This window comes from Pelodiscus sinensis, chromosome 5 (assembly GCF_049634645.1).
Source record: "Pelodiscus sinensis isolate JC-2024 chromosome 5, ASM4963464v1, whole genome shotgun sequence".
NCBI classification, from domain to species: domain Eukaryota; kingdom Metazoa; phylum Chordata; order Testudines; family Trionychidae; genus Pelodiscus; species Pelodiscus sinensis.
In genome coordinates this window covers 107,120,509-107,140,124 of record NC_134715.1, presented here as the reverse complement: position 1 = coordinate 107,140,124, position 19,616 = coordinate 107,120,509, and the positions used below count along the sequence as shown (strand labels likewise).

At 42.0% G+C, this 19,616-nt stretch overlaps 1 protein-coding gene across 16 annotated transcripts in view; it reads right to left on the bottom strand.

The window, feature by feature from the left end:
- The window catches only part of PROM1 (prominin 1), an 88,753-nt gene that overhangs the window by 14,798 nt on the left and 54,339 nt on the right, over positions 1-19,616 (bottom strand). For all 16 annotated transcript variants that reach the window (XM_075930693.1, XM_075930697.1, XM_075930695.1 and 13 more), the window contains 11 exons: positions 19,289-19,378; positions 16,496-16,713; positions 15,716-15,790; positions 10,832-10,895; positions 8,623-8,782; positions 7,982-8,134; positions 5,799-5,922; positions 4,936-5,039; positions 4,405-4,489; positions 2,809-2,955; positions 2,446-2,517 (listed from right to left, as the gene is read on the bottom strand). In XM_075930693.1, coding sequence (XP_075786808.1) covers positions 2,446-2,517; positions 2,809-2,955; positions 4,405-4,489; positions 4,936-5,039; positions 5,799-5,922; positions 7,982-8,134; positions 8,623-8,782; positions 10,832-10,895; positions 15,716-15,790; positions 16,496-16,713; positions 19,289-19,378 — 1,292 coding nt within the window. The remainder of the gene's footprint in view (positions 1-2,445; positions 2,518-2,808; positions 2,956-4,404; positions 4,490-4,935; positions 5,040-5,798; positions 5,923-7,981; positions 8,135-8,622; positions 8,783-10,831; positions 10,896-15,715; positions 15,791-16,495; positions 16,714-19,288; positions 19,379-19,616) is intronic.

The following is a 19,616-nucleotide window of genomic DNA, read 5'->3' as shown; positions in this document are numbered from 1 at the left end:
ATATCACAGATCATCTCATTTTATAAATGTGGCAGAATCTATCATTAAAGAGTCTCTTTCATGAGCAATTCCAGGGAAAGGGGAGGGTCTTTAACTGCTTTGACTGAGGACTTGAGTATGTTGGACCTTGATGTGTCCCACTTGACTCAAGAGAAAATTTCCTATGAGCTCATTTTGTTGGAATGCAATTCTTTGGCTGTTAAATGGATAATGAATGCACTGTAATAACTTTAATGAAGAAAAATACAGTAGCCTTGTGCTTATGAAAGTTGTACAAACAGAAGACTTAACATGTTCAATGTTGCTTCGTGGCAACATCCTCTGGGGGAGATTCATCTACATTTTTGCATGAAAGGTGTTCAGTTAAGGCAACATCATTTTAAAGAGGAAGCAAATAAAGGAATAATGAAAGCTGAACAGTCAGTGAAAGTTTCAGAGTACTGTACAAATGAAGAAGCACATTACTGTTAAGTAATCAGAGTTGTAAATTCAAGTCTAGCATGAAGCCACTCCCACCAACCTTTGAACTCAATCTTCTTTCTTGTTCTAACTTGACCTTGCCATCACCAACATACAAAACAAATCCTAAATTACCAGGGCTAGATGCAGGCAATATAGACCTGTGTTTTAGACACCAATGCCTCAAGTCAGGCAATGACAGAAAAATCTCGGCTTTCATTAAAAAGGTGTCTTGCTCTCCTAATCATAAAGAAAAACTGAAAACAGTGTAATCAAACCAATTATCTGCATGAGTGTGCAGATAGCCTGAATCAAGAGCTATGAAAGGTTTGACCTGCACTAATGGGGTGCTAACTCCAAAACTGAGCACAAGGGGTCACCATCCCCCAGGGATGAAAGCAGATGCTGGGAATTACCAGCATTCCCTTAAACTAGGCCTGGCATCCTAGCGCAGCTTTTTGGCCCCAGAAAGGGTGGGGCTGGGACAGACCTTCCCCCCAGCCAGTCCTTTATGGCTGGTGGCCAGGAGGCCCAGGGCTGAAGCAGTGTCAAGATCAGAGTGTCAGTCTAGACCAAGAGAAGCTCCCAGTTCTCCCCCCTCACATTTAACTCACCTGAGCAGCAGACAACTTTAAGCAAAAGCAAGATGGGGCTTGTTTGTATGAGTGTATGCATGTGATCAGGTTCATCCCTTTTCCATTTAATTCAACAGCAGCATTTAATAAAAGCAATATATGTGTAAACCTGGGTTGGTCTTTAGTGAAAATAAAGTAACAACCTTTTAAATTGCTGGGCCCCAGGGCAGCTGCCCGTTTGCTCCCCCCATCGATGACTCTGCTGATAGGGCCCCCAGCATGGGAATAGAGGTGGGGGGAGAAGGGGAGAACTGTCTGTGTGTAGGCCAGGCTGGTGGCCAGTTCTTCCAAGTACACCACACCAGTCTACCTTCACTTTTGTTGCCTTTCCCATCACCACCACGTAAATAGAGAATGTCTGGTAAGAAGGAAAGTGCAGCAGGCCTGCCCCATGCACCCAACAAGCTGGAGTAAACACTGGGGGCTACTCTTGTCTCTCTTGGAAAAGGAGGTGTTCCTATTACCACCTCAGGATGTGGAAGGAGTTCCTCATGCCACTGCCTCCTCTTCTTTGCAAGGAGAGAACCCCTCACTGTACAGGAACATAGATATGGTAGGGCCATGTTATGTGGGACACCAGATTGCTTTGGCCCCGATTCTTATGCTTGCTCACTATTCTATTGTCAGTTTATTTAAAAAAAACAATGTATGGAAATATAAAACCACATGTGAGATTTTAGCCTATGTAACTGTGCAGATCCTTCCCCAGGTGAATTTGCTTGTATAGTGCTATCTACATTTCCTATCCTTTTTTGGTTTGTAACTTTTGCCTATAAGCCTTTCACAGCAGATACCATCTCGTGGATGTTTGTACAGTGCCTAGCACAACAAAGCCTCAGTCCCATGGTGGGGGTTTAGCTGTTAACCCAGTATAAATATTTTCTAAAAGCAGCATCCACTACATAATAACTGGACAATGTATTCAAATAGATTTTCCTCGCCATGATTTGGGTCAGTTTTCTCATTAAGCTGAGATCATAAAATATAATGATTATCTGAAATGGAGTTTCCAGGATTTGCCAATTTCTTAAACAAAAAGCAACACCACTAAATACTCTATAAATAAAAACCAAGGCAATAGAGGCAGAAATGATGTGCACGGGCATATAGAGGGAAGAATGAATAATATTAAAAGAAATGAAACATGCCACGAGTTACATATGTATTTCGCATACCCCATTGCAGGATGTGTGCATGTGTGAGAGGAACAAAGACTGTTCATATACAAAATCCAGTTGGTGGATATTTACAGTGATAAAATGTTGATAATACAAACTACAAAGTGTAGGGAACTTTTAGCATTGAATAGCCATCAGTTCTACATTCTTTGCATTGTTCAAATAAAACTCACCAACTGGTCTGCTCTTGCTTCCAAATCATTAGCAAATGACAGTAGATCCACTTTGGTAACACTTTTATTGATCTAAACAAGATCCAAAAAACAAACTTATTCTCATTCTACTGAATTTACATTTACTTTAAAATTATGGCACTGTTAGATAAATTTAACCCTTTCCCTAAATATTGAGTTATTTATGGATCTAATCTCAAGCAGTACTCTTATTCAAGTACTTTTGTCCAACTAATTGGATCCCTTAAAAGCCCACACATGAACCAACCTTTGTTTTAACAGGCAAAACAGAATAAATGTGCACTACTGCATTTTCTTCCAGATGTTAATGACCTCCCAGATTTGAGGTTACCATTATCTTACCTCTGTCAAATACGCTGCAAAGTTTATTCCATTTATCCCTGAAGAGCTGAAATTCAGAAGGTTCTGCTTTCCAATTTCATCCAGCAAAATTACACTGCTAAGATTTACATTAATATGTTCAATTTTCAGTGATACATCTTCTGTATACTGGGATGGGGGGGAAAAAAAGACAAGAATTGGTTCACACTGAGTCCATATTCTTCCTGTGATCTGGCACTCCCTACTTGAAAGCACTTGCTCCTGTTTACGTATGACTCCTGTCACTTAATCCACACAGAAATTAAGTGATCAAATTCTATTCTCAGCTATACCACTGGGTGTCCAATTAATTTAGATAATTGGCCCAATTCTCTCCCCCCCCCCCCCCATACTCTAACCTTGCAGTGTCCTAACCCCGTCTCTGCATCCTTTTGGCTTCTCTATTTCAATGACATATTTCAATGTACTTCTCTCAGGAAGGCCCAATTCCTATCTAGAACAGATACCAGGATAAAATGCAGGAACTAAAGCTATCTTCAAATGGATAAGTTATGCCATATACTATCTGACAGATCTGGAGAACACAGAGCAGTAGCATTTTATCTTCAGTCCTGTCAAAAATTCTGTACCATAATCAGAAATTCCTTTATATTTTCCTAAACACAAGGATGTTGACCAGAAACCATCCTCTAACAATTTATAGAGATAACAGAAAGGCCGAGCCTACTATGCAATGCAAGACAAGTACTACACTGATTTGTGCCATCCAGCAGAAAAGGCACTGGACTGGGACTCAGGAAATCAGAGTTCTAATCCAAATTTGCCACTTGATTGCTATAAGTAATTTCATGTGTCTCTGCCTTCCTTTATCCTCGATTTCGCATATTGTTCTTACACTCTGAGGTAAGGATCTCCTCTTACTGTGTGTGTAGGCACAATGGCCGTCATTATGAGGCACAGACCTTTGTGGGGCTACTGCAATAAAAATTAGAACTGCTGATGACTAGTAATGTCATCTAACTAACCTTGGACAATTCTAAAAACCAAGTTGGGGGAAATAATTTTTTTTCTTCTCTCAAATACAAGTTGAGACACATGTTGTGGGGAGCATATAGAACAGAAATGCATCTCTTTGGCAACTTTAATTCTAGTTCTTGCCAACTGAACAGGTCAGTACAGGGGCTTGCAATACAGAGAGTGAGATTGTATAGTGTCTACATCTCAGCATCTCCTGGAGAATGCTTGACTTTGAGGTCTGCATATAAGTAAAATAAAAACAAAAGAATGTCAGTGCCTAAGGCCAGAACGAACTACCAGATCATCTAAGTTGATCTCCTGTATATCACAAGCCATGTCCCACTTCCAGCAACATTACTTATTTATAACCCCAATGCACAGAATGGAAGAATTCTACAAAGTGACTTACCAAAATTATATACTTTTTCCCAGCTTAACCAGGTTTAACTGCTAGAAACTATAAGGGACAACTCCTCCTTCCTCCAAATACCAAAAGTACTGCACTATATTCATGAACACCTACAAAAAAGTTAGCTGACAACTGCAATCTCCTTTCACTCTCCGAAACTAGGATCACAATCACAAACTTCCTTTACTTACCATGCTAATGTTAAGAAACTCATTAATTTTGAAGAGATTTTCTAGATGAAGTGTGGTATAAATTCCTTTGTTTTCTTTGCAGTCACTATGAAAATAGATGGTATATATATCAGTTTAAATATCAATCTTGGTGCCTCTTTAAAAATGATTAACAGTGCTTGCATGTTAGATTACATTTTTTAAAAGTCTTATCACTTGAATGTCAGGCTATAGAAAGGACAGTATTGACAATGCTGCTTAGTCTGAAAGATTCTTTGATGCTATAATACACACAAAACAGCTTTTAACAAGTGCAATTGCTTTTTTTCCATTATATTATACTAAGACCACCTACAACTGATTTATAGGCAGGTCATCTCACTTTTGCTACTGATTCACAAGGATATTGAGAGTTACCTTGTACAGTAAAGGCAATTTATGGTGTTGGAAATCTAGCATATGGAAACTGATGGAAATGAAGACATCAAGAATCACAAAAAGCAATGCATGTTCACAACAATAAATCCTGGCCAAGATTTTATTTTTTTATACCTGTAAACTTTTTCAAAGGTCAAATTAATATCTGGATTTTTAAGCACGATGCCAGAAAGGTAGTTTCTCCAATGCCGATTCAGTAAATAGGGAGTATCCAAAACCTAGAACAAAAGTGAACTTAAGTTTTTTATCACAAGTCTACATTTCTAAAATCCTACATGCCTTTGTGCAAGCTTTCACCACACACATATGTATGCCTCACCCTCAGTTCATCTGTTGATGAAAATAAAAACAGCCATACAACACCCCAATGATCTCTAAGGAGCAGAGTGTGCAACATATCAGATGCTTCTGAGCGACAGGGAGATTTACGTCCAGGGGCAGGAAGACTATTTGCAACATCATTCTCAGGGTGAATCTACACAGCAGGGCTTAATGCGAAATATGCTATGCAAATTGAGCTGTCAATTGTGTATCATTTCAAAATACCTTATTTTGAAATAGGCAGCATCTACACAGCACTTATTTCAAAATAGAGCACTCTTCCTCTGACTTCCTTCATTCCTCATATAACAAGGGTTACAGGAGTCGGAGTAAGTCATCCTCCAGCTTGATGGTATTTTTGACACTATTTCGAAATAAGTGCATGCTGTGTAGATGCGGACTAAGTTATTTAGGAATAGTGCTAGTTATTTAGAAATAGTGCTGCAGTATAGACATACCCTCGGTGGCACATTCAAGCAAGAGGAAGTTAAGCCTCTCCACCAGAGTGGATACTAAGAGCCTCATATTATCATGACACAGTCTGTATCAGGGCAAAAGTTACAAACCTCTCACAGACTCGTGGGTTTGGTTTTTGTTGGGGTTTTTGGTGGTTGGTTGGATGTTTTGTTAAATACTTTCAACATGAATAACCTCACCTTGAACAAAGTCCTGTCTTCAAAGGGTTCGCAGACCAGCTTTTCTACATTTCCACCTGTAACGAAGGTGATTACCACTATCGTCATCAGCACCCAGGAGAAAAGGAAACTGAATCCAACTCCGCTGAAAAAGGAAGACATCCAGTGAGAGTTTAGGAACACCGACGTGCATGCAGTAGCTAAGCCAAAATGCAGGAACTGTTGCAAATACCAAGTAGATGCAAAGACTATAGCGCTGCATCAAACTCAAGCAGAGGTCCCCAAATTATGGGACATGGGAAGGAATGTTTGAGTGCAGTGTGGCAGCCTGGGCTACCTTCCCATGGGGAGAAGCAGAAAGAGTGCTACCCCGCCCCAATCCTTCTGGCTCTATCCCTTGACCCCTTTCCCCTGGCCACAGCTCCTCTCCTGGCCCCACTCCCAGTCACAGCTCCAACCTCAGATCCCTAATCCCTTTCTGCATTTCCACATTTCCCCCTGCCCACTCCCACACCCCTTGGCTCTGGCCTCAGCTCCAAGGGAAGTGGACAATGTACTGGGATAAGGAGGGGTATGACTGTCAAAGTTTCAGGGACCACTGGATTGTCTAGATGGACATTTAGTTTATGGCAAGCTGGGGTCTCCCTGTGGGATGTTACATATCAGGTAATAGAACAGTCAAGTAACTGCATGAATTCTTAGCGGTTAGTCAGCTATTCTATAGTCTCCAGCCCCACTCCTGGGGATCCTCCTGCCACTTACCTCTGCTGCCTCTGATACAGAGGCAGCAGCACAGGGTGGCAGCAACCCCTGTCCATAGGGGTACAAGCTCTCCATGGACAGGGGAAGCTGCTGGGGACCAGCCTCTGTCCGCAGTGGGCCCAAATTCGGACCCCCGTGGATAGGGGCTGCTGCCACAAAGCAGTCTATGCCTGCATTGGGCCCAGGCTTGCCAAGGATAGAGGCTGCTCCGCAGTATGTGGAGCAGCATCTGTTCACAGGAAGCCTGGGCCCACCATGGGCAGGGCCTGCTTCACAGCAGCCACCCTTCTCCCTCCCCCTGTGTAGATACCTCTATTAGGGGCAGCAGTGTGAGGGGGGCAGGCAGCACTGTACAGCTGGTGTAGGAGGGAACTGGCTTTGCACACCCCTCACCCTTGCTGCCTCAGATTCAGAGGCAGTGGTGGGGAGGGAGGAAATATGAGTAGTCGACTAGATTAACCAATAAGCCTAGGATAAACTTAAAACTACAACAAATGGTCTGGTAGCACTTTAAAGGCTAACAAAACATGTAGATGGTATCATGAGCTTTCGTGGGCACAGCCCAATTCTTCACAGTTGATTACTCTTCTACATCCCTAGTCTACATCACATTAGAATGTTGTGCACACACTGCACACTTAAATTTGCTTACTTTGAAATGGGAGTAGATTAAAGCACATTAAGGATCAGAGTCTGCGAGCCACAAGCAGGTTCTCTCACTGCTTAGGTTAGAAGTGGAGCACATTGCCTGTGTCAAGAATGAGTCCATTGTTTTCTAAAAAAACTGAATGAAGCCTCTAGTTTTGAAGAGTGGCTTTGCAAGTTCCAGATGTCCTCAAGAGGAAGAACGGATTCAACCCAGTGCTAAATCCCTAAGCATCATTACCATCCACAAAACAAAGCCCTCTGATCTGATAGAAAGAGGCCACATTTCCCTAAATTTCTGATGCAACAGATCTACTCTCCCCCTTTGGGAACGCAAACTATGTTTAAAAATATGTTCCACGCATATTACTATTTAGAGGAAAAACTACCAATTCTATTTAGAGGAAAAACTACCAATTCTATTTGTAGTCTAAATACTTTGACAGAGCATCCAATTTTGCAATTCTCAAGTTGGCATAAATGGGATGGATGTTAGCTATGATGCTCTCATTATAACAGCTTAATGGGTTTTATCTTATGTTACCTTCTAGTAAAGAAATCTATCAATGCCAACCAATTTCATCGTTTAAGCATCCCAAGGCCAGATCTTGCTTCCACTGAGGCTCTTAGATTTCAACCATTTAACCTGTATCTTCATTTTTCTCCTCAGTTGACCAAAGTATATATTTACCCAGGTGCTAAAGCTCTTCAAAATATACTTTCCACATTATAGCACGTAACTGCAGGATACGTTTGTACAATAGTTCATTTATATTTGGTAAAAACAGAACACTCACGCCATAAGGAAATTGCCTCCAGTGTTTGAAATACAGCCTCTGGTTGTTGGAGAAGCATGTTTATCATAACCGCAGGTACCACATACTAATCCAAGATAGTAAAAAACCAGGATCAGAATCACCATGCAGCAGAGAATGAGACAACCCAACCATCTAGGGAATCAAAGACAAGTTACAGGATTAATATGTATGGCATATCACAGTCCAAATATTAATCATGAGAATTCGAGAAGAAATAGCAAAGAATGTTAAGGGTAAAAAATACTACATGTGGATGACAATTCAGAAGAGTTCCATCTCAAAAGGATTATAAATAGGGCTGTTAGAAAACTGTGGAATTAACATATTTGCAAACTATCACTGTACTTCTATGTTACAACCTTTATCCACATCCTTTGTCATATCTAAATAGATTGTAAGCTCTTCAGGACAAACGGTCTCTTACTTTCTGTCTGTAGAGTGCACAACACAATCCTGGCAGGGTCTCTATCACCAGACAAATAGTAAATTACAACTTCACAATAGAATCAAAGCTACACCCAGTGATCACATTTTTACTGTCCTGACAAAAACTAATTATTTAAAAATATTCCTAGACAGCATACCACACACATATTATTACTTAAACAATATGTACCTACCTGTAGAAGTCATATTGTTCCACTACTGGGAAATAATCTTGAACAAAAGCCTCACCCTCAGTCAGATATATTGAGAAATCAGCTAGAACCTTCTGAACAGGAAGCTTTTTAGTGAAGCTAGTGATATTTGAACCAACAGATTCCAACAAATTTTTGATATCTGAAAAACCAAGCATTATGGGAGTACATTGTTACAAGTCCATAAAAAAAGTTATATTGCAAGAACAACAACTTAACATACTCATTCTTCATATACAATCTGGCTGAAATGAAAGGAAAGCCATGAGGACAAGCATGAAACAGGACAGGCAAGCCACAAGGACTATGAGCGCTCAATGTAAGATAATGACATTTTAAGATGCACATATCGTAATTTTAACATTCAACTTAAAATTAAGGCTGCTAAAGTCAAAGTTTTCTGTTGATTCATTTTAGAATGAGTCTTAAAACTCCAGCTAACATAAATCTTGCATTTTTTTGTAATATAGCAAACAAGGCAATACATTTATGAATGACCAGTGGGAGACGTTTCAAGATTGGTATACTGTAATAAGTAGTGTTTAAACATACACCCTGTGAAAGAAATTACAGATCCTATATTAACTTCTCAATGCAGCAAAGAGCTAGAAATTCTTTAAATATACATGTATACTTTAAATATAAAGCCTTGCCAATTAATTAGCAGCATTCTTCATCTCATTCTATGGGCATCTGAATTTATGAAGGAACATAATCTGCAGCTGTAATTTAACAATTATATTTAGCTGCAGAGATCCTAAAATATTTCACACTCCCATTGTACTATAAATATATGAAGAAATGTATTTTTCAGGGTTTTTTTCCTTCAAGAGTCTGATGCACCCTATTCTGTCAGGATGCATCCTGTCAGATGTCAACTTGCCATATGAATTTGTTAAGGGTCAACACTGTCACCTTTTCTATGCTTTGATAGAAGTAGATTCTGGTAACAGGTTCCTAGAATCAAACCCTCCTTCTAAGGCATAAAATATTCATGAAATTTTTCTATTTTGAACTTGTTTTCTATCCTGTACTCAGTTATTAGAGAGAAACACCAAACTGCTAAAATAATGAAAGCTGGCCTGGCTTTATGCAAGTTGGCAGCTACTGGAAATGAGCATTTTTGCATTTAGACCTCCTTAATGAGAAACTCCCATCACCTTAGAAAACTTTGACTCATTTTAGACACGGACACACAGTATGGCAGTTTTACATACATATTGAGTACTATTTGCCAGACTTACAAGGAACAGCTGTTAGGATAGCCAGAACAGGTCCACAATGTAAGCATAACAATTAAAATAGATCAGTATACACATTCATATATTAAACGCACTACATGTTAACCTATAATGGTAAATAAACTATTAGTCAATTTAAACTGTTTTAACTGTTTGATTTTTGGTTACTTAAAAGCCAGATAAGAGAAGTTAAAATATTATGTAAGGCATGCACTTTACCCACTAGATTTCACATAGACCAGTTTCTTTTTTTATTAGGAGCTTAGCTTAAATAAATGGTTACTGTGTGCGCTTCCAACCAAAGCACTGTCAATATTATAGCAAAGTAAAGATACAGTAACCCATATGCCATTTACATGCCAAGATTTCACTTGCAAAATAGTAATAATCTATGAAGCCATGTACAAGACACCATACGTTGTATTCTTAGATCGAATTATGAGCCAGTGCTGCCAAAAGTAGTCTTTCAGTATACAGAAACGTGAACACATTTTATATTTAATCTTTTACAACATTTTCTGAGATCACCAAAAAACAGGATACAAAAATATACCCACTAAAAGACTGATACAGGCAGTCCCGGGGTTACATGGATCCGACTCACATCGGATCCCTACTTACAAACGGGGTGAGGCAACCCCGCACTAGCTGCTTCCCCCCAGCAGACCAGGGAGACGCGGAGCGGCTTATCTCAGCAGACACCTCAGCTTGAGAATAAAGGACTGAGGGAAGTGAGGTGTGGGAGAATAAAACTGAGCTCTGGAGAAATGTTTGGTTAGAGTTTCCCCTACAATATGTACCAGTTCCGACTTACATACAAATTCAACTTAAGAACAAACCTACAGTCCCTATCTTGTACGTAACCCGGGGACTGCCTGTACTAAATTTTAATGTTATGCTCAAGAAAACAATTTATCAAAATAAAAAGCAAATTCTATCATCAGTTTCACCTGATAAGATGTTCCTGGTTTGGTTCAGCACTAAATCTGGAGTATCATTAAAGGCTGCGTAACCCTAAAATAAAGGTCAAGGGTTAAAAGAATCTCTCAATGCTGAATTGCTCACATTATTTTAATGCCAAACTAGCTAACATTATACTTCTTATATCTTATCTGGTATGTCAGACAAATTTCATGTCACCCACTGAAAGAACAAAATACTACAGAAAGCTAAATGAGAGAGTCTAATCCAGGTAGCTTGCTCTCCCAAATAGTCTTTGGCTAAGCAAACACACACTTCTTTAAACATATGTCAGTCACAGTCTCGTGATTGTGACCCTAAAGTGCTTATTGTGTCTCTCAATCCTAATACTTACAAAGCTAAGGGCTGGTCTACACTATAAGCTTAGGACAATTTTGTAACAAGTGTGTCTAGACTACCTAATCCCTAGCCAGCTACCTAAGGGGCTTTTAAAATGGATCCATGTACTCCCCCTGAACAAGCAGCGTGAAACCTAAGGAGACATTCAGGCCTCGTATTAAGGGCAGTATAACATTGAGTATTGTACTTCGGAGGTAGTGGCCTCCCTGTGGTGATCCAGAGTTCTCCCTTGTGAACGTTTTGGCGAGCACTTTGAACTTCAATGTTTTTCAGCCAGGGAGCAGGAGAAGCTCTGGGAACTTCTAAGTGTTCATTTCCCATTGGGGCAGCTGGGAGATCTTACCAGTACAGTGGTGACAGTGGGTATGCATGCTCAAATGCCTTCAGCATGGAGTGTTCAGGAGATGGTTTGGGGGGGGGGGGGGGGGTGGGAGGGGGGAGAAGGGAGAATGAGGGAGAAAAGTGTGCAGGCAGAGCTCTGAACCAGCAAAAGAAACACTGATATCTATGTCAAAAGCATACAAGGCAGGGCGGATAAGGGCTACCAGGAGCACACAGCAATACCATGTGAAGATAAAGGAGCTTAGACAAGTGTACCACAGGACAAGGCTAGTTCTGAGCCACAGACATGGGAGGCTGGCAGTATACACCCACAATGATCTGGGATCCTAGGCCAGAATTCCTAACTTCTGCAAGGACTGTGGGATAGTTACCCACAATGCATTACTCCTTACATCTACAATGCAGGCTTCTTATGTAAGAACTGTTTTGCGCAAGAGTTCTTGTGCAAAAGGTCTTGCGCAAGAGCTTGTCCACACTGACATGTGCTTTTGTGCAAGAACTGTGCTTTTGCACAAGAGCGTCCATGGCGGTGTGGACACTATTGCACAAGAAAGTTCTGATGGCCATTTTAGCCATAGGGGTTTCTTGCGCAAGAAACCCTTGTTGCCCGTCCACACTGCCTTCTTGAGCAAGAGCTCTTGCGCAACAGGGCTTATTCCTCATTGGAAAAGGAATAACTCTTGCACAAGAAGCCCTCTTTTCTGACGCTTTACTGTAAATTTACTTGTGCAAGAACATGTGTGCAGTGTAGATGCTCCGCAGGTTTTTGCGCAAGAACGGCCATTCTTGTGCAAAAAGCCTGCAGTGTGTAGACACAGCCCTTGAGTGGATGCAACCCCTGGCAGTGAGGATGTGTTCCATTGACCACTGCCACCTAGTAAGGATACAGGGCTGGCTCCAGGCACCAGCAAAACAAGCAGGGTGGCACATTGCTTGGGGCAGCACATTGCCAGGGGTGGCATTCCTGCCGGCAGGAAGAGCAGGCTGCCCTAAGCTGGGAGCCCCACGGAGGCTGCCCCAACCTGGGAGCCCCACGCCCTGCGGCTCAGAGCCTGCGCCTGGCCACGGGGTGCAGGAAAGGCAGGGCGGCCACGGCTGGTGATACTGAGCCTGGCGGGACAGGCCACGGCCATGGTGGCTGCTCCCAGAGTTCAGGGGCTCAGCAGGCACTGGGGGTCAGCTGCCGTGGGGCCCCATCCCCCAAGCAGGGAGCCCTGCAAAGTCCACCCCATGCCCAGCTGCTTGGAGCCGGCACCTGGCCCTGGGGCGCTGGGAGCTCTGCATGGGCAGCCCCAAGGCGCGGCTCCTGCTGGGAGGGCAGCTATGGCTGGTAAGGCTGAGCCCAGTGGCCTCTTCGCCTTCGTGAGTGTGCCCCCCTCTCCGTGTGCATCCCACCCCCCGGCTGGCCGCCCCCCTCCCATGCACCCTCCCCGCAACTCCCTCTCCCCTGCCCCCCCACCTGTGTTCTCTCCCCTGCAACTACCCTGCCTATGAACCCTCCTTGCCCGGCTGTCCCCCCCAGCCTGTGTGCCCCTACCCACTGTCCTGCCATCCCCTCCCCCCGCTACCTCCCCCCTCTTGACCTCTGCCCAGCAACCCCACCTCCTGGCCCACTGAAACCCTGCTGGGACCCCGCCCCCAGCCTTCCACCTGGATCGCCATCTCCTGTCTGGCTTGCTAAGCAATCCTCTCCTCCCCTCACTCTCTGGGCCCTGAACCCTCCCCCCCCCCCCCCCCACCTGACCAGGAACCCAGCCCCTTTGTGCTGTGTCCTGACAACCTCACCCCTGCCTGGGACTCAGGTGATTCTCCCTCTCCCTTTGTCTGAGGAAGGGGAACTCTGGTGTTCCCGGTACCCGTGACCCCAAGGCCCTTCCTGTCTGAGAGCTTTATTAAAATTGGAATTGTGATCCATCTAAATAGGCTTTGTTTTAAATAATATACCTTTAAACTTAAATTAAAAATGTATGGCCTAAATTCATCATAACCTATTTAAATAACTTATGAATTACATTTAAAAATTAAATAGAACATGTCTCCTGTCAACTTTTAAAGAAATTCTACCAGTTCACTAGTGTAAGTACCTAAAATCAGTGTTTACATCAGCAGTAGCTTCTTCTGCAGGTGAAGAGAGAATGTTTTTATCACTTTGGTTTATTCCGCTAATTTAATTCAATGATTAGTTCATTCACCATTGCAAAGCCGAGAGTTGACGAACCAGAAAAACTTGTTTTCCTCTTTTCTCAGTAAAAAAACTGGTTATGAGAGCGTTCTAACATCTTGAAGAACATGATGACTAGATTCAATCTGTTAAATTCACTATAGATATTTCCTTTATTTAATAAATGAATTTCAGATGCAAAATGTGTTTGGATTCTTTTCTGTTGTGTCCTTCACATGTAAGGTAATTTTATTTCATACAAAAATTAAATGCTGGTTTTGTTTATTTTAAATAGAATTTCTATCCAGACAGAAGTAGCTGCAAATCATGTTTTTTTAAAAAAGTAGCCACCACTTAGCAAATAATAAATGGGGTAAAACCTGTCTCAAGTGTTCCTATTACACACCGTTTTGTAACAGAATGAAAATGTAAAAATTAATCTGATTACATGTAAATTACACAATTATTTAGTTGGTAACTGTACTGAGTGTCTTCTCCTGGTTAGTAAATAGAAGTACCAAATTTGGCATAAAGGTTATATTTAGTTGTAAATCAACATGTTTTAAAGGTCACTTATCAATAAGACTCAACCATCCTTTAGGAAAATATTTTAAAAGTATAATTCAATTGATTAATTGCTCATTTAAACCTAGGTTTTCTGCTTGCCGGTTTAAATCATGATTAAAATTAGAGATTTAAATCAAAGCTATTTAAATCAATCCACCTTCAGAGACTGTTTGGTCTGTCCCTGAAGGAGAAAGCACAGGGCTGCGCTTATGGAATAGGTTCTAGGCTAGTGGGGTTTTGTTGTCTGGTGCCTGTCTTGTTCCGGACAGTAGAGCTGGGGAGTTGAAACAAAAGCTCTCTTAATCCCTTTGAACTCTCTCATTGTATAGTGAGGCTGATTCCTGTCCATGGACACCAAGAGTTGGACAGCTTATGTGTTGGGGTTGGAGACTGAGTGATAAGGCTTCTAATAATAAAATCCCTTTGCAGAGTGAGGAGTTGGACCAGGACTCCAGCACTAGGGGATGTGAACAGCTGCCTGCTTTGGAAGTCTTTAACTGACTTGCTGTGGATGAACCTGCCCTCCCATTGTCCTCACGTGGGGAGTTCCTGACGCTCTCCTAGGAGATGAAAATGCTCCAAGGTTTGGGCTCCCCCTGAAGTACGCCGCCCCCCCCCCCCCCCCCCCAGCAAGCTGAGCAAGCTGCATTTGCACGCACCCCCAGCAAGCCGAGCAAGCTGCATTTGCGCGCGCACCCTCCCCGGACGAAAAAGGGTGATGGGCCAAAAATTTGTTTGCTTGGGGTGGCAAAAAACCTAGCGCCAGCCCTGTGAGAATATGCAGAATTGCATGTTAAATCAGATGTTCAAAGCTGAATTAAATAAAAATGACCTAATTTTGTAGAGCAGATATGCCCTAAGTAAACAGATATGCCCTAAGTGTCTTCTCAGTAAACAATGCTGAATTGTTAACACACCTGTACAGTCTACTTCTCTCAGAGTGTCCCCATCCCAAAATAAAAAAAAAATGTCATGTGGAGACTGGTGTACAGAACCAGTCAGGAAAGAGGAACAACACTCACTTGTACAAGAATCTAAATCCTTTTTCTCGGGCCTTTATGGGAAACAAAGTATTACAAACAACTTTCCTGCCCTAGGCCTTGAGAACTGCTTTTTCTTTCCCATAAACAAGGCTCCTACTAAAAGTACCTAATGCTTTAAAGTTTAAAAAGATAAAACACATGCCAGTAGACCCAGACTTCTGTCTTTTTGGTTTTGAAGAATATTCTTTGGTAGAAAACTAATGTTAATTCTGGACACACAGTGCTCTGAAGATGTCAAGCCTTAAGTATTAATACATATTCAATCTTAAGGTATGAACAACACTGGGACAACTAGGAAAGAAATCCACTAAGAAGGGGTAAGAGAGAAAGATACTTCTACTTGGGAATGCCAAGAACAAATATGATATGAATCCTATTATTTAATGTACCAAGAAATGTACCTTTTGAACAAGACTGGAAAGGTCTATTTTAAGGACATCATTGACTTTGGCAAGCTGCGTGCTCACACCAGGCAACTAGGATGGGGGGGGGGAAAAAACAACATTGAATAAAAACAGAATATACACTACATGACAATATATTTCAAGGGAGAGGTAAAAACAAATTGGAAGAATATGTGTAGCACAATATTTCTAGTGCTCTCCTTAATCCTTTGTCTGATCAATTTTTTTATTTTAATTCTCAGAAATTATAGTTAGTTGATCATTGTACTGTAGGGTTGTCAGATGGTTTGAGAAAAATACTGAAATCCACCCAACGTGGCCCGTTTATAAACCATGTGGTGAGGCTTTTTGGCCCTAACAGGCTGCCGGCGACCGCTCGCCATCTTGCCTCCCTGCACCACCCAGAAAGCACTAGAGTTGCCAGGCTGCCTCAGTACTGAGCAGGACAGCCTGGGATTTTCACCTCCTGGCTAGAAAAAACCAAAGTACCGGATATTTTAGGTGTCTGGTATTTTCTGACTTTTTTTTACTGGACAGGAGACAAAAATACCAGACTGTCCGGTTCAATACCGGACACCTGGCAACCCTATGTATTGGCCAGAGCAGCACTTTCACATTATTATTTGGCAGATCTGTATCTTCCTTTTTCCATCTGTGTCCTAGATGCAGAAGAGATCATTTTACTACACAGATTATGTCACAGATTGAGCTTGAATCAGAGGAATATTATTGAGCTAATCCAATGAAACCGTGAGACATTGAAAAATATGTTCTTACCCCACTGAAGTTGGCATTAATATTCAGTTGATGTAATGAATTTCTGATCATGTTGCAAGTTGAAGCAGCTTGAGCAGCAGAGCATGCAGAGTCACTGAGTGTGTTGCTCAGGTGTATTTTAACATCTGTCAGGTTAGCATGCAGCCTTTCAGTACCTTCCTGCAAAACCTCCACAGAGACGCTCACATTTTCCAATGCCTCCTTTGTTTCTCTGATTGCTGTCATGATACAAAGTTTTATTTAGAAGTCAGACTAGTTACTCAGCAAGATGCATACATATAACTGCAAAAAACAATTATATTGCACCAGAAGATATATTGCAAATAGAAGTAGGCATATTTTGCTAGCACAGGCCAAGAACAGTCAATCTAGTTTACCAAGATTCCACCCACCCAAAACGTACTCCTTTTATTTGGTTCACCAGTTCTGGTGGATTGCAATACAAATATGAGAACACTCTTTCATAATATACCAGCGCAAGTGGGTCAAATCATTAGCAAAAATCCAGGGTTTGTTTTGCAAGTTCAATACAATATTTTCTGTATTTCTATCACAACCATACACCTGGGGCACATCACTGAACTATAAGTTTCAAACGAAACAGAACATGTTGAACCAGCATTAGCATCTGGCTGATGCAACATTTTCTGCCTTTAGATCTCAGCCCAATCATATAAAAACAATGAAGTGCTGAACAGAAGAATAGACAAACAGATACAGCTAAAAATGCACAAGAAAGTGCACAAAAATGAACCACACTTCACACAACACACAAGATTGTCAAGTCTTTTACCTTTGATAGCCCTTTCCACTTTGACTTCAAGCCCAACAGAAAAATAAAGCAAAGAAAGGAGAATGACAATGGGTGCATGAGTAGAGTTAAAAAAAGTGACTAATTTCAGGGATTATTTTTACTTTTGTATGAAAAACCGCACAATTTACAAATTCCTGAAATAGCAATCTTACACAGAACTGCTGAAAATCATCTTTAAAATGGACAAGTCACAGAATCAAGTGTTACTAATCCTCGAAGAATGTATAGACAATAAATTTTAGTTGCTGCCATCTTCACTATAAACTAGACAAATATAATAACTGATGGTGATAGCCCACACACACACACACACACACACACACAAGCAGCAACTCTGGTATGATGACTGAAGACATAAATCAGAGTATGACCAGCCTGAGAAACAGAAACCACTCCTCATTACTTACAATTCACAAAAAGTTTGCATCTTTCCTAATCAGCCTTTTCCTATAAGAAGAGTAAATCTCGGAACAGACATACCATGTCAAATGAAGAGAAATTTACTACAAAGACCTGGTTAGATAAGCTCAAAATCTTGCATACAATGCAATCAACTGGCTAACTCAGCTGTGTAAACTCATTGCCATGGCAACTTCCATAAACCATTGGTACTGCCGGAACAGGTGAAGATGGGACTTTACCTAGTCAAAACCTAGCAGTCAAAGACACTTATAGAGAACAGGTCCCACTTCTCCTAAATGTAAAAGCTAGGGCCACCAAATTTGGTATGCAGCTTCCCTGTCTTCTAACTTCAAGTTTTGGTTGTGCCAGGACAAGCGGAAGCCCTAGGAAAAGGACTGTTTTCCATAACATGGGAAGGGAGGGGCTGCTGTTCAGAGGAACACAATACAAGAGTGGGCACTGGGGGCAGCGAGCCCATAGGAACACGCTATCCTGCAGAGTGTCCACTGAGGGCAGCTGTACCACCAAGAGAATGGTCAGGAGGCCTGGCTCAGCCATCTTGCCTGCCAGCACACCAAGTAAGTAGCCTCCCCACCCCACACCCTTTACTCCCACTCCCAGTCCTTGGCTGCAGTGCTGGAGGGGAGAGGGAGGAAAGGAGGGAGAATGCCCCAGGGTGGCTGGGTCAGGGAGAGAGGAGATAAAAGGCCCATGCCAGATGGGACTCCTGCCCTGAGCTCCTCCTCACCTCCTCCTCACCCTTTATGCTCACACCTCCCTCCCCCCCAAGGCCGTGCCCTGAGTTCTGCATCCCCCCACACTGCCATCCCCCTGCCCTGCAGCATCTGGACAACACTGAGTAAGTCTGCTAGTATCTTTATAAACAAAGACACAAGGATACATACGCTGAGGAAAAGAAAAATAAGCTCCTGTCAGTGGAATAATGCTCTTTCCTCAGTAATGGGACCATGCCTTTCCCCCTTGCCCCAAGGCATGCACAAAAAACTCAATTCACTTGATAAATGTCACTGCCCAGAAAAGAACGCCACCTATAGATGGATTACGAAAACTTGTGAAATAAGACAGTATGGCTATGTCTACATTGGCAAGATTTAGCGCAAAAGCGGCCACTTTTGCGCAAAATCTTGCCGCCTGTCTACACTGGCCGCAAGTATTTGCGCAAGAACACGGACGTTCTACTGTATGAAATCAGTGCTTCTTGCGCAAATACTCTGACGCTCCCGCTCAGGGATAAGTCCTCTTGCGCAAGTGTTCTTGCGCACAAGGCCGGTGTAGACAGGTAACATCAATTTCTTGCACAAGAAAGTCCAATGGCTAAAATGGCCATTGGAGCTTTCTTGCGCAAGAGAGCGTCTACACTGGCATAGATGCTTTTGCCCAAAAGCAAATCTTTTGCAAAAGGCACATGCCAGTATAGACGCTCTCTTACTCAAAAACTCTAACGCAAAGTCTCTTGCGTTTAGAGTATTTGCGCTAAATCTTGCCAGTCTAGATGTAGCCTAGGTCTCTTAACAATGCAATAGAAGGTTAAAAATAAGGCAGAGCTGTACATTTACCTCCTGCCATTGTTAGAGCTGCATCAAGTGCAGGACGTACTTCTTTCCCGAACCGCTCCTGAACTCTGCTGCCAAGCAACGGTCCAACATCTGTAGTAAGAGAAAAGAAAATCCACTGTAAGCCAGTTCAATGCAATTATGTATCACTCCCTAATCGGAGCAAGTATCTTGTACCAGTTTTTACTGAACTTCTAAAAAAGCTGCTCTCAGGACTAAAAATCCAAGTTCATTATAAGGTGACCCCAATGCCCACACCTTCTTTGCCACCACTAACCTCTAAGGCTTGTGGGATTATGCAGTAAATCAAAAGGGAATGAGGTCTATTTAG